This window comes from Spermophilus citellus, assembly GCF_964194105.1.
Source record: "Spermophilus citellus genome assembly, chromosome: 2".
Lineage (NCBI taxonomy): Eukaryota > Metazoa > Chordata > Mammalia > Rodentia > Sciuridae > Spermophilus > Spermophilus citellus.
The window spans coordinates 156,326,889-156,342,495 of record NC_138183.1 but is presented as its reverse complement, the minus strand read 5'-3'; the positions used below and the strand labels follow the sequence as shown (position 1 = coordinate 156,342,495).

The 15,607-nt window shown below is 39.2% G+C and overlaps 1 protein-coding gene across 7 annotated transcripts in view; it reads right to left on the bottom strand.

Annotated features, from left to right (window-relative positions):
* USP28 (ubiquitin specific peptidase 28) overlaps positions 1-15,607 on the bottom strand; it is a 62,986-nt gene that overhangs the window by 33,774 nt on the left and 13,605 nt on the right. For all 7 annotated transcript variants that reach the window (XM_081265778.1, XM_081265780.1, XM_081265781.1 and 4 more), the window contains exons 2-5: positions 12,983-13,060; positions 10,968-11,100; positions 6,605-6,710; positions 5,544-5,703 (exon numbers count right to left, since the gene is read on the bottom strand). In XM_081265778.1, the coding sequence (XP_081121904.1) occupies positions 5,544-5,703; positions 6,605-6,710; positions 10,968-11,100; positions 12,983-13,060 (477 nt within the window). The remainder of the gene's footprint in view (positions 1-5,543; positions 5,704-6,604; positions 6,711-10,967; positions 11,101-12,982; positions 13,061-15,607) is intronic.

Below are 15,607 nucleotides of genomic sequence, written 5' to 3'. Positions count from 1 at the left end.
AATCTCTAAATCCAGCATACTCTTCAAATGAAAACCCCTCCAGCCTGCAACACTGAAACTCTTGAAGCAGCATCCTAGCAGATAGTAAGGAAACTTTGGAATCAGAACTAAGTAAGATATTTTTCAGTATGCCAAAACCTCAGGTGTGCTTCCTAATGTCAGACAAAGAATCAAAACTGCACATCTAACTGGAGCCCACCAACTAGCTCTCCGTCTGCCCTCACCCTCTTACCATCCTCATGGGCGGCAGCCAAAATAATGCAGGCACATTTGAGCCCTGCTGCTCCAGCACAGTTCCACATGGGGCCAGGCCAGCTGTGTAGTTCTAGCTAGCCTCAGCCATGCTGTTTCTCTCCTCTTTCCACCTCACCCTCCACACACACATCTCCATCCCTATTGTACATATCCCTACTGTGCCAGCGACCCTACCACACTCACCAGAGTTTCTGTTCTACATGAGGAAAATGGCTTTACAGTCTCAGCTACCTCACTCTACCTCATCATCATCTGGCTTTCCCTGAAGAGGCTATCATTATTTCCCACTGTCTCCCCCAACCCCCTCTTTTCAGTACTGGGGCTAAAACTCTGGGGAATTTTACCATAAAGCTACATCCCCAGCCCTTTGTTTAAAAAATTTTATTTTGATACAGGGTCTCATTAAGTTGCCCAGGTTGGCCTGAAACTTGAGATTCTCCTGATTCAGCCTCCCTAGTCATGGAGATTACAGGCATGTACCACCAAGCTCAGCTAAATGACCACTTCAAACTTCCACTGCTCCAAACTACTAAGAGATTTGAACCATCAATGTTCTGATCTGAAGTCTGATGCCTTATCCACAGGCCACATGGTTCCACATCATCACTACTCTTTAAAAACCCACAAAACTATGAGCTAATATGACCCATTATCAATAGCATTCTCTCTCCAACATCGGTTTACTCTCCTGTGTTTTTCGCATCATTTACATTCTTCTCCTCCTCCAGTCTTTGATTCTTTGTCTTTTCTTAAGCATTCACATCCAATAAGTCCCAAGGCCGCTGGACTCTACCTTGAGATACTATTTATAACCACTTCTAATGAAACCCCATCGCTGCTCACCTGAATCTGTGTAGTCTGCCTCTAGAACTTCCCCTCCACCAACTCAACGCCACATAGATTCCTCTGATTACCTCTAATGACAAAAATTAAGTTGATTTACTGAAGACTGACATCTGGTAACAGTTCTCCTTGTTACTCCAAGTCCTGCATTTTCCTAGGCAACTTCAGTCAATATCCACTCCATGGGGACATCTGAAGCCCTGCCTTCAGATGATATACCAATAATCCAAGCCGTTTTCTACTTCCATGGCTGCTAGCCTGATCCATGCTATCATTACCTCTCAATGGAGGAATGCAATGGATCTCTGTCCTAGCATCCTTGCTGACTTCACTCTGCTCTCACCACAGTAGCCAGAGTAGGCCTTTCAACACTTGGGTCAGAGTTAACCACTCTTCTGTTCAGGACCTTCCTATCTTACCAGATATCATCTGGTAAGATTCACCCCTTTGTTCTTAGCATCTAGTAACTTGGGATTCTTGGATGTTCCATGAACACACCAAGCCCACTTCCACCTTAGGCTATTGCTGTATGGATTCCCTTACCTGGAATGTTTTTCTCCTGATCACACATGACTCTCTCCCTCACCTCCTATGTATCTATCATTGGCTCCAATCTCATCCCCTCAGTGAGATCTACCTAACAAGTTACCATTTTTTCTTCCTCTTCTGCAACAATTCCAATCTCCTTTATTCTGCTCTTCTATTGCACCAGCCACAATCTAACACATTATAGGCATTTATTTAACTAGTTGATCATTCGGCTACTTTTTAGTCTGTTCATCTTACCTCATGAGAATTGAAATTCAATAAAGGCACAACTATTTTTTTGTTTTGTTTCCTTCCTATTATCTTAAGAGCCTAGAATAGTGCTAGACATAAGGTAGGATGTTCTACTATTTGTGAAGGGAAATCATGTACATTCACGCAGCCCAGAGATCTCTAGGTTTCATGAGAATCTTATCAATAGTGACATATTCCTCCACTCCAGTTTTACTTCCACATTCAAGGCCACACACCAAGGATATGTCAACATCTGAAAATGTGCAATTCTTAGATCAGTAGTTATTCAGAAAATCCCAAAAACTCTCCGTCCACAAAGCATCTTCTTACCCATTTGTTCAATTACCCACAGGACACCTGTTCCTTGCTTTTACTAGGGATCCATGCAAACTGATCTTGTCCTTGCTCCTTAACCATTGGTTCTTTATTTAGTGCTTTATTTCTCCCTCAATCTAGCTTTGATCCCATGCTTTTTAATACCCTCATTAAATTCTCAGACTGGCCCACCACAGTCCTTTCATCAGGCACCCAGTAAATCCTTCAACCTAAATGAATTGAATTTTCCACTTAAAAGCTTCGTAGTGTTGCTAAGGCAAAATCCTGATAAAAATAGGACATAGTGATATCACTGTTTAAAGTCAACAACTTCAAACAAACTCTCAAATTTCTTAAAATTCTACTACAGGCTGAGTATCAATTATGCCTGGGATTAGAAGTGTTCCAGATTTTTAGGTTTTCTGAATTTTGGAATATCTGCAGACTTTGTAGGCTGAAGTATCTATAATCCCAAAATCTGCAATCTAAAATGTCCTGAAATGCTCAAAAAGTTTTGAATTTTGGATTTTGAATTTTTGGATTAGGGATACTCAATCCATATTGTACTCTAGTGCCAACTGGTTTTCACATCATCTCCAACAACTATTTCAAATTTTCACTCCTTTTAAAATCTGACCATGATAGGACACAGTGCAGTATGCCTGCAACCCCAGCTGTTCAGGAAGCTAAGACAGGAGGACTGCAAATTCCAGGTGAGCCTCAGCAACTTAGAACCTACGTTAAAATAAAAAAGGCAGGGTCTGTTACTCAGTGGTGAAGCATCCCTGGGTTCACTTTCTAGTACCCCTGCACCAACCCTGCCACATACAAGCCATTTCACACATGAATAAATTTAATATAAACTACTTTAATTCAATTTAATTTGTAGACATCTTTCTTCCTTCTTCCTTCCCCTTGACCTAATCCATTGTAAGAACAATCTTTTCCTGTCTACTCTCAATCTTGGAGCTCTCATGCTTTTTTAGAAGCCTTACTCTGTTATCCCCTGTGTCTACTGGATCTTTTTAATATTTCTCACAGGAGTGAAGGCTGACTCCAGGCTGGAGATATAGCTCAGTTGGTAGAGTTGGTTAGTTAGTCTCTCCCCCATTGCCCCACTCCACAAGAACTCACTGATGTTCCTAATTTCACATTATCTTTGGGCAGTCTATTCTCAACACAGATGCCCATGATCCTTTTAAAGCAGAAATAGGTTGTATTAGTTCTCTGCGCCAACCTTCCAAAACTTTCCCATCTCATACACAATTCTCAAGTCCTCCTCATGATCCCAAGCTCCTGACCGCCCCGCTTCCTGACCTCATTACTTCCTCTACTAACCACCAGTTCTAGCTCTTCCTCAGATGTTAAACAAGCCCCTGAGCCTGTATTACTTTACTTGCTGTACCCTCCATATGAATGTTCTTTAGGTAAGCAGCCCATTCCCCTACCACCTTCAGACTACTACTCAAACACCCATCCAAACAGAAAAGCCATCCCTGTCCACTCCACTTAAATAGTACCTCTTCCCTGGTAACTGAACCTTCTCTCAAACCCTCACCTCATCCTGTGTCTTTATAGCACTTAAAACCATTTGACACATGCTTTATTTGTGGTCTCTTACTGTTTTTTGTTTCTGCAGTACTGGGGATTGAACCCAGAGTTTGGCGCATGCTAGGCAAGTGCTCTGCCATTGAGGTATATCCCCACATCCTCACTTTTTAAATTTTTATTTATTTTGTAGTACTGGGAATTGAACGCAGGGGCACTCTACCACTAAGTTACATCACCAGTCCTTTTATTTTTTGAGATAGTCTTGCTAGATTTTTGAGGGTGGCCTCAAATTTATGATTCTCCTGCCTCATTTGCTAAGATTACAGGCATGTGCCACCACACACAACTTCCAACTCTTTTTTGGGGGAAGGGGGGCGGTCCCACTCTTTCTTTTCCCCCTTAAAGAAATTGATTGATTGATTGTGTTGTTGGGGATTGAACCCATGGCCTTGCACACGTGAGAGAAGTACTCTACCAACTGAGCTATATTCCCAGCCCGGAGTCCCACTCTTTTAAAAGTAAACTCCATAGAGTAGGGACTGTTGTTTCATTCAATGTTATTTCCTCAGTGCCTAAAATAAGGCTAGGTGTACTGTAAGCTAAATGTACTATGTTAAAAGCAGAACAAAAAGATTCTGACTTGAGCAGCTAGATAGATACCATGTACCATGATGGAGACAACTGCAGACAGGTATCAGGAATAGCTATGTTAAGTTTAATATGCCCATGAAATACTTCTGAAGAGCCTCTACTCTCTAGGTGCATGCATCCACTCCCTTGGTTTTACTATAATCTATAAGGCATTGATTCCCAAAACTGCATCTGCAACCTACACTTTTTTTCTCAACTAGAGTTCACAGTTAACTGCCAACATGGTATCTCCCTATGGATGTCTTACAGGAGTACCTCAAACTCAGCATGTCTAAACCAAAACTGAAATTCACTTTTTTTTTTTTTTTTTTTTTTTTTTTGTGTGTGTGTGTGTGGTGCTAGGGATTGAACCCAAGGCCTTGTGCATGTTAGACAAGCACTGTACCAACTGAGCTATATCCCCAGCCCTGAAATCTACTCTTAAAACACAAATCATTTCTCCTCTAGTGTGAAATGGCACTATTTATCCACTGGCTTACTCAAGCTAGAAACCCAACTCTCTCTTCAGATATTGCTCACCAAAGCATACAGATATGACCACTTCAAGGATGTTTTACTTCAATTCTCTCACAACTTCTGCCAGTTCCCTTCTCCAATCTGCCTTCATCTCCTCTCTGGTTACCCAAGACAGCCTCTCAATAACTTATTTCTCCTTGTTTATGCTCACTCTGCTGTAATACAGTAGTCACTTATTGCTGACCCAAAACACTTATTTAATACATGTTCAACCATTTTTTTTCTTTCTTGTTATTTTTAATTTTTTCCAAAGTTTGAACTGATCCTAAGGGTGCTTTACCACTGACCTATAGCTACATGCCCTTTTAAGATTTTGAGACAAGAGTCTCAATAAGTTGCCCAGACTGCCCTCAAACCTGTGATCCTCCTGCATCAGACTTCCCAGATGCTGGAATTACAGGTGTGTAGCACCATTCCTGGTTAGATTTCATTTTTAGTATTGCCCAGTTTAGACTTAGAGCATCTAAATTCAAAACACATGAAAGCAACCAAAACACAATAATAACACAGGAAAAACTATCCAGTTTTACATACCTGCTTTAATTTTTTTTTCAAGTTATATCTCACATTTCAGTTTAATAAATCATAAAAGTATTGCCAGAAGACACAGGAGTCTTCTAAAAATATCATACCTGAATGACAGCACTGAACCAGCATGTATTGCCAACATTTTTCAGCCCAACTGGCCAACCATCAGCTCTCCTCCAGTCATTGGGATTGGGGTTTTCTCCCCAGACTTCACAGCGTTTTCTCTTTGAGCGTTTAATTTCTGCAGAGATTGCCTCATGCATCCTATATTGTGTCAACATACCACACATCAAAAAAGAAAATACTTAAAGAATAATAGAGTATATGGAGGATGCTGGTGACCTTTCATAAAATCATTCAAAATGCCCGAAAAATTAATTATTGGGTAATTATCAGCTATATAGTATCTATGGGAACTACAAAATGTAGGCGAAAAGCAAGGATTAAACAGAAACTTCAATCCTTCCATCACAGGGACTATGACTAATAAGGTCCATATGGTTACTATATTAAAAGTTTTCCATTTTAATCACAGCATCCTAAGTGCTTGCCATTGAAAGAGGAAAGAGAGAAGTGTGGTACAGCTAAGAGCCACCAAACTGCCCAGCACACAACATCCTGCAGTATGTTTCTCTGAAAGAAACAACTCAGCAGTGCAAGAAAGTAAGCATGTTCAGAAATGACAGTACACCACTGGAAAAGGATGTCTGTAAACAGCACCAAGCAATCATCAAATTAATACCAATTCACACAATATATACCCTAGTCACTTCTGAAGCAGGATGGTTGAGTACTAAATTTAATTTATTTCTTTTCTTTCTTTTTTTTTTTTTTGTTTGAGACAGGGTCTTACTAAATTGCTGAGGTTGCCTCGAATTTGTGATTCTTCTGCTTCAACCTCCTAAGCAGCTAGGATTACAGATGTGCACCATGACATACGGCTGATAACTTTCAACTGGAGTATAAAAACCCTCCTCACATTTGGTTTTAAATGTAAACCAAACGGTAAAGCATGCTAATGTGCACTGCTTCTCCTAAAAGCAATTTGACTCAAGTGCCATTAAAGGAATTTGGTGGAATTATTCCTGAGTGGCATGCACAGAGCTGTTCGCCTCTGACCTACACATAAATGTGGGGAGCATAGAATATAAATTAAAGCAATAACCTGTTAAGCTCTCTTTCATCCGCTTGAATTTTCGGGGACTCCAGCAGACTCAAAGCAATGGCAGCCTGAAGATCATCTTTGTTATCATGAGTAAGGTCTATCACTTCTATAAAATAAATAGAAATTTAATTAGTCCACACCACGAAGAAAACTGCCCTTCTGTCTGCAGTATTAAAAAAAAAAAAAAGTAAAAACACTCCCCAAACAGATATACTCTCTAGCTGTCCCTATAATGGCTCATCTGTGTAAGAACAATTTCATTACTCTGTCCAGAGTCAAATGAATAACTTAAATGCTACACTGTAACCTTATACTAGCCAACAGTACAGAAATAAGCTATTAAAATGTAGGAATCAAATACCCTCTTCTAAAGTGTCTTTCCACATAGTGAGAAATAAATCCCACACCTGTAAGTTAAATACATAGTCTCTATTTATCATCATAAAAAATTCACTAAATATAAAACATTCAAGGAACAGATTTTCAATGTCACACTATTTCAATTCATACTAACTATTCAGAATGGAAAACATATTCAACTCATTTTAGGAAGTTAGCATAATAGTATACACATAAAAACCTGTCAACAACAGTAAGAAAAAAAATTACAAACTCATAAATGACCACAGAGACAAAAAAACCAAAATATTAGAAACAGAATTCAATAATTCGATTATCACTCCTTTTTCGTGGGATCAGGGATTGAATCCAGTATACTTTACCACTGAGCTACATCCTGAGCCCTTTTCATTTTTTAATCTGAGATAGTGATCTTGTTAAGTTATTTAGGGCCTCACTAAGTTGCTGAGGCTGGCCTTGAACTTGTAATCCTGGAAGTATAGGGGTGCACCCAAGCATGCCCATCTGTTATGATGCTTTTTATCATGGCTTTAGAAGTCCTAACTAGTACAAAAGGAACTTAGAGACTGAACCAAGTGCAGTGGCACATACCTGTAATTCCAGCTATTTAGGAATCTGAAATGGGACTGCTTTCAGATAAGGAGTTTAAGACCAGTCTTAAACAATGTACTGAGACATCTTGACTAACTAACTAAACATATATATACATACATACTGGATAATAAGCAAAGCAATAATCATTCACAAATGATAATAATCTACAAGGGAAACCCAAAATTATCTATAAAAAATAGTTCTAATTAGTGACTAAATTTAGCTCAGTGGTAGAGTGGTTACCTGGCATGAACAATACTTTAGGTTTAATCCCCAGCACCACAAAAAATAGGTGAATAACAGACCAATGTATAAAAGGTTAAATTAATTTCTATACATCAGCAATGAAGAACATTTCATCTAAAATGAAAGACAGTACCTATAGATACACAAAACTGCACTAATCAAAACTGTGCCAGGCACAGTGGTGCACACCTGTATCCCAGCTTCTTAACGAAGAAAGTTCATAAATTCAAGGCCAGCCTGGACAACTCAGTGAGGCCCTGTCTCACAAAAAAAGGGGTCTGGGGATATAGGTCAGTACCACACACACAAACAAACACACACACACACACACACACACACACACACACACACAAAAGATCATGCTACTTGGCATACAATAAACATAAAGATCATCAGTAAAGTAGCAGAAGGGAAGAGGGAAAGGGAACTTGGGCACACTGAGGACTAAAATGGAGTAAATCAAATTCCATGCATGTATGATTTTGTCCAAATGAACTTATTATGTATAATATAATGCTCTAATTAAAAAAAAAAAAAAAGCCAGGCATGATGGCATATGCTTGTTGGAGAGTGCTTGCCTAGCATGCCCAAGGCCCTGGGTTCAATCCCCAGCACCAATAAAAACATAAAAAACTTTTGGGGGCTGGGGAGTGACTCAGTGGCGGAGCACCCGCCTAGCATGTGCAAAGCTCTGGGTTCGATACAAAAAATTTAAAGAAAATTAAAAATAAAAAATAAAACCTTTGGGCTTCAAAGGACACCATTAAGAAAGTGCAGTCAACCCACAGGAGAAAATTTTTGCAAAACATGTCCCTGAAAAGGTACAAATGCACATTTGAGGTCAGCCTCAGCATCTTGGAGAGACCCTGTCTCAAAATAAACAATAGCGAGGGCTGGGATGTGGAGCTTAGTGGTTAAGCACCTCTGGGTTCAATCCCCAGGACCCAAAAGAAAGAAAAAGAACAAAGAAAATGAAAAAAGAATGGGGTTATCAGAGGCTAGGAGGAGGAAGGAAAGAGGTTGTTTAATTGGTATAAAGTTTCACATTTTTTTTAAATTTTTTTATTTGTTTTAATTAGTTACACATGATAGTACAATGATCTTGACATATCATACATTTGAATCAGATGGGGTATAATTTCTCATTTTTCTGAGTGTACAGGTTTACAGTTTAAGGCTAGCCTGGACAACTTAGGAAGATCCTGTCTCAAAATAATAAATAAAAAGAGCTAAAGACATAGCTTAGTGGCAAAGTAACCCTGGGTTCAATGCCCAGTACCACCAAAAAATACATGTTTTGTATACACATACGTATTATATGTTACAGACATTATACGTAATATATGCTATCAGTTGAAAATTATTATATGTAGGGCTGGGGATGTGGCTCAAGCGGCAGTGCACTCGCCTGGCATGCATGCGGCCCGGGTTCGATCCTCAGCACCACATACAAACAAAGATGTTGTGTCTGCCGAAAACTAAAAAATAAATATTAAAATTCTCTCTCTCTCTCCCCCCGCTTTAAAAAAAAGAAAATTATTATATGCATATATACACATACATACATACATATATAGATGTACATATATATATCCACACATACACACAGCAGCATTATTCAGAATAGCTCAAAATTTCAAACAGGCCAAATGTCCACTTACACCATCTGACTCAGCTGGTGGTTCCTTCTTCCCAGAAGCCTCCTTGGCTTTCAGAGTACCACCCTCCAGGTTTTCCCTCAATACTCATCACCTCCCTAGACTGGGAACATTCAGCTGCTGAACTTTTTACCTTTTCTACACCACTTCCTTGGAGACTTGGCTCATTAATCTCACACCTTTACATAGCATTTCCTGATTCCATGCTTACCTAGCTCTAGTCAGGATCTCTCCCCTGAACTTCACACCTGGGTCTCCTCACTTTCTGGACATCTCCATCTGAATATCAGGTGTTTCAAACTTAGTATTATCAGAAATGATCCCTTCATCTTCGTCCTAAACCTGCTTCACCAGTGATTATCCCTCTTAGATAAGTGCAGCTCTATCTTTTCAGTGATGCTCAGGAAAAAAAACAAAAAACAAAAAAACCTTTCTCTCACAATCCTTATATCTGCAGTAAGCAAATTCTATGGTATTATCTAAAAAGCACCAGACAGCTGTTAGAATGCAAGCACTTCTCACCCATCCACAACTGCCTGCTGGCCCAAGCCCCCATCACCTGAACAGTCCCGAATGGTCCTGGGCTCTCTGACCTGACTCATGGCTCCTTACTACCCTCTCCTCCACATTCTATTCTTAACACTGCAGTCAGAATGGCCTCTAGAAAATGGAAACCAGCTTACCTCACTCTTTGTTCTAAACTCTCAAGTGCTGTCCACTTAACTGGGAGTATCAGCCAGCACTTACAAAGGATGCACATGACTCACCTCCAGTTCCTCCACTGTTCTTTTTATAGTGGGGACTGAACTCAGGGGTGCTTCACCACTAATCTAGATCCCTAGTATTTTTTATTTTGAGACAGAGTCTCATTAAGTTGCTTAGGGCCTGGCTAAATTGCTAAGGCTGGGCTCAAACTCAGGATCCTCCTGTCTCAGCCTCCAGAATTGCTGGGATTACAGGTGTGCACCACCACATTTGGATACTCCACAGTTCTTAGTGCCCTCCCAACTCACTCAGCCTCGGCTTGGCCTTCTTGTGGACTTAATCCCCAGGACCACCAGAGTGTCTGGCAAATAGCTAGCGCTCACTGATTAAGTACTAAATAATGAATGAATTTAAAAAAAAATTTAGGGGCTGGGGTTGTGGCTCAGCAGTAGAGTGCTCGCCTGGCACATGCAGGACCCTGGGATGGATCCTCATCACCACATAAAAATAAATACGTGAAATAAAGGGCTGGGGATGTGGCTCAAGTGGTAGCGCGCTCGCCTGGCAAGAGTGTGGCCCAGGTTCAATCCTCAGCACCAAAAAAAAAAAAAAAAAGTGAAATAAAGGTATTGTGTCCAACTACAACTAAAAAATAAATATTTTTTTTAAAAAATTTTAAGCTCACAATTATGCCTGCTACATAGCAATGACTCAAGAGTTAGCTATTCAAAGGGTTGATAGGCTTTGTAGAGAACTCATACACACAAATTTTGTGCAAATTCATAGAAAGAGAGACCTACTTGCTAATACTTCTTTGTTGGCAGCACTCCCCTCTACTTCAGATGGTTCTGTAGCAACAGTGTCTTGACTGGGCTCCTTAACTCTCTCATCAGTGAGCAGGCTGACAGCCTGAGTGATGTCACCATTACTGGCCTAAGGGGAGAAAAACAAAAAACATTTCAAAAGCAAAGAATCAAAGTGTAAGGTAAGTAGAAAGATAGTTTTGGGGTTATACCTCCCTACTACCGTGGTGACAATGAGTAAGTCTAGGTGTAACTCTAGGTATAAGGTAGACAAAGCAAGTATGAGCCAGGTGTGGTGGTGCAAATCTGTAAGAGGCTGAGGCAGGAGGATCACAAATTCAAGACCACCCTGGGCATTTTAGTGAGATCTGTCTCAAAAAGAATGAGGAATGTGGCTAAGTAGTAAAGTGTTTGTTTAGCATGTACGATGCTCTGGGCTAAATCCTCAGTGACAATAAAAAAAGAAAAGAAGAGAAAAAGTATGGTGGAGTACAATGAGTCTAATTTGCTTGAAGGTATAATCAACACCCAGTTCCAGGAGTTAAGTTTCTATGCTCTGATTCCCACAACATGCAAACAAAAGCAAAATCTTGCTGTATATTTGTCATTGTTTCAAATCTTATTATTCCTGATTTCACAAAATAGTTCAAGTTCAATGTGTCAAATGAGAGCCGACAAGTAACAGAGATTCTGAAGAGTCAGCCTCTAAAATAATAAGCAGTTACCATATTTTATAATAGATATAATATTGGGTTTTGAGATAGAAGGATTGAAAGTTTAAGGCCAGCCTCAGCAACTTAGTGAGGCCCTAAGCAACTTAACAAAACCCTGTTGCAAAATAAAAAAATAAAAAGCATTGGGTATATGGCTCAGTGGTAATCCTAGGTTCAATGTCCAGTACACCCCCAGATATATATGTATATGCAAATTATTTATAATACACACTTATACATATAGATTTGGAATTTTCCATTAGAAAAAATTTCTGGGCTGGGGTTGTAGCTCAGTGGTAGAGCGCTTGCCTCACATGCATGAGGCCCCGGGTTCCATCCTTAGCACCACATAAATAAAAATAAAGATAATGTGTCCATCTATAAATAAAAACAATTAAAAAAAAAAGAAAAAATTTCTAAGGGCTGGAATGTAGCTCAGTGGCAAAACATCTACCTTGCATTCACAAAGCCCAGGGTTTGACCCCCAGTTTCAAAAAAAAAAAAAAAAAAAGAACCCCACCAAAAAAAAAAGATTAAAAAAAAGAAAAGAAAAAATGTCTAAAATTTACCACAGTATAGTGAAAAAACTGAACATCACGTACCCATCACTTTGCTTCAACAATTATCAAGTCATGATCAATCTTGTTTTATCTATGCTGCCTACCCCTTCCCAGGCATTCTGAAGCAAAGTCTAAGCATCTTATCATTTCACTGGTCAACATTTTAGATTGCATCTTTTTAAAAATACAGGCCACAAAGTCTAAGAGTAATGATATTGTCAGGTGCTTTGGCCCAGGCCTATAATCAGTTTGTAATCCCAGCAACTCCAGAGGATGAGACGGGGGATTGCAAGAACAAACCCAGCCTTGGCAAATTAGCAAGGCCCTAAGCAATTCAGCGAAACACTTTCTCAAAATAAAAAATACAAAGGGCTAGGGATTTGGCTCAGTGGGTAAGTGCCCTGGGTTTAATCCCCAGTACCAGAGGGGATGGAGGTGGGGGGTATTTCCTTGTCTCAAATATTATTTGGTTTGCCGGTTTCAATCAGGACCTATATAAGGTTTGTACAATGTAACTGGTTGATATGACTCTTAAATCTCTTTGACTTTGTAGGGTTTCTCCAAAAGTGTCCCCCATCCCTTTACAATTAACATACTGAAGAAACTGGGCCATTTACCTGTTCAATTTCTGTCCCTTATATGTATTTTTATTTCGGCATAAAGATAGCTTGAACTGACACAAGTATTAAACAGACAACTATTTTAAAGGCTGTTGGCTAAAAGGGGTATACAAACCAACCTTTAGAGCTTCGTGAAGAAAGGAAGGATCTTGAATGCCTGTGATTTCTCTCAGTTGATTTAACAGCATTTGGCAGCTCTATATTTGAGATGGGGGAAAAAAAGACATGTCAATCAGAAAATAAAACTGAGCACATCTTGGATAGATAGGCCTGAGACATGCATTTTTTACTCTGAAGAACTGACAAGATCCATCTAACAAGGAACTGACTGCCAGATATATCCTGAAATGCCAAATCTACTAATTTTTTAAAAGCCTAATCAAGTCAAATGCCATGGGCACTTACAAAATATGAAGGAAAAAAAAAGTAAAACTACCAATAAATAAAACATTTAAAAATATAGTAGTTTAGCTGAATGGATGCTTAGGTTTTGCTTTCTGTAAGTGTGCATAAATAGGTCATATAAGGAGTCCAGGGAATTTGCATGGATGTGAGGAGCAGCTATTTTAAGCTTGACTGCACATGCCACTTGTGTGTGTCATTTTTCACTGACAATGTTTCCAATCATATAACTTACAAATGACTGGTACCACCAACATCATATTTAAAACTTCAGAGCTGATTAAACTGAAGTATAGCTAAAGTTAGAGTTTTCTAAATGATGAAATATTTATTCCAAAAGAATGAACTATGGTTAAGCTCAACAGCTTTTCTTTTAAAAAAGAAAAACATGACAAAGAAAAAAAAATGACCTATGAAATGTGTTCTCTTCTGATATGCATCATGGAAAAACCTAACTAGGGGGCTGGGGTTGTGGCTTAGTGGTAGAGCAATTGCCCGGCATGTGAGAGGCACTGGGTTCAATCCTCAGCACCATATAAAATTAAATAAATAAAATAAAGGTATGTGTCTATCAACAACCCAAATAAAAAATTTTAAAAAACCTAACTGGTTAACTTTCAGCTATAAGATCCGTTTTTAACTCCTTTTTAGCCTTAAAGTCTTTCAAACTATCGATTTATATTGTTTCTCACAGTCAAAACTTAACACAAAATACTTATTTACAAGTATAGCTTGATTTAAATAACTTGAGACATAATGATCTTTTAGATGAATACTAAAAACAATCAAGTTCAAAATTAAGTGAGAAGAAATCTAATTTATACCACGACTAAGGTAATACCAGAATAAAGTTCTGACTCAAAACTCTATGCTTCAACATTATATTAACTTCAATTAGTAATAGAACTCAAAGAGAGTCTATGTTTACTGCCAGCTGTAACAGAAACAGTATCCTGCCTTCTTCAACAGCTGAGGGCTCAACAATGCAACACTTAAGTATCACACAACTAGAAATAACTAACTGAAACATCCCTCCACAGTCCTTGAAAAAGCATCAACGGCCTTTCTGTTCTCGTCATAGGCCACAGTCAGAGGCTAGAAATGGAACCCTATCCTGCTATGGTCAGCAGTCTTTGAGGCCATGGGTCTTGTTAAAGCCAGTCATTGTACACAAGGGAGGGTGATTATCAGACTAAAAGGTGTTATTTAGCCTTGACAGAAGTTGAAAACCACCATGTGATTTTCACAACAATAAGGTATTAAAACTTTTTTCCAAACTAATTCTAATTTCATTTGATTTTACTGTGTAAAAGTATGTGAATCTAGGTATTCCAATCAAATGCAAATTTATAAAAGACCAAAATCAACATACCCTCAAAAGGGTCTGGGGACATAAGTAGCATATTAATACCAAATTGACTAAGAAGGTAACAAAGGAATAGATAATCACATTTTCATATGAAATTCTTGATTTACAGAAAATAATCCCAGTAAAAACTAATATATAAACTGGGCATGGTGGCATGTGCCTGTAATCCTAGCCCCCTGGGGGGCTGAAGCAGGAGGATCACCATTTAGAGGCCAGTTTCAACAACTTAGTAAGACACAGTCTTAAAATAAAAAATAAAAAGGGCTGAAGATGTAGATCAGTGGTAGAGTACCCCTGGGTTCAATACCCAGTATAAAAAAAAAAAAGATATAACATACTTCTAGACAGGTGCCATTCTACACACTTTGCATGCATGTATTAAATTTAGAAACAAATTCCTTTATTCACTTACTTTTATGTGTTGCTAAGGATCAACCCAGTGCCTCACACATATTAGGCAAGCACTCTACTACTGAGCTACAACTACAGCCACGTATTAACTCATGTAACCATTTAGCTCTTATAACAAATCTGAGAGATGTGAATTATGACCATTTGACAGAGAACTGAGGCACACAGAGTAGGTCAAGTAACTTACACAGGATATTGCTAGCTAAGAATTAGGCTGTTTTTGTTGTTGTTGTTGTTTGGGACTGGGGATTGAACTCAGGGATACCCGACCACTGAGCCACATCCCCAGCCCAATTTTGTATTTTATTTACAGACAGGGTCTCACTGAGTTGCTTAGTGTGCCTCACTTTTTGCTGAGCCTGGCTTTGAACTCATGATCCTCCTGTCTCAGCCTCCCAAACTTCTGGGATTACAGGCATGTACCATAGTGCCTGACTCAGGCTGGGATTTGAACCCAGGCTGCCTGACTCCATATCCGGCACTTACACCATATCATGCTGTGCTTCCAACAGCACCAATGGCTAGGAACCAATCCTTCAACTAGGGTCTTGGAGGGCATTCA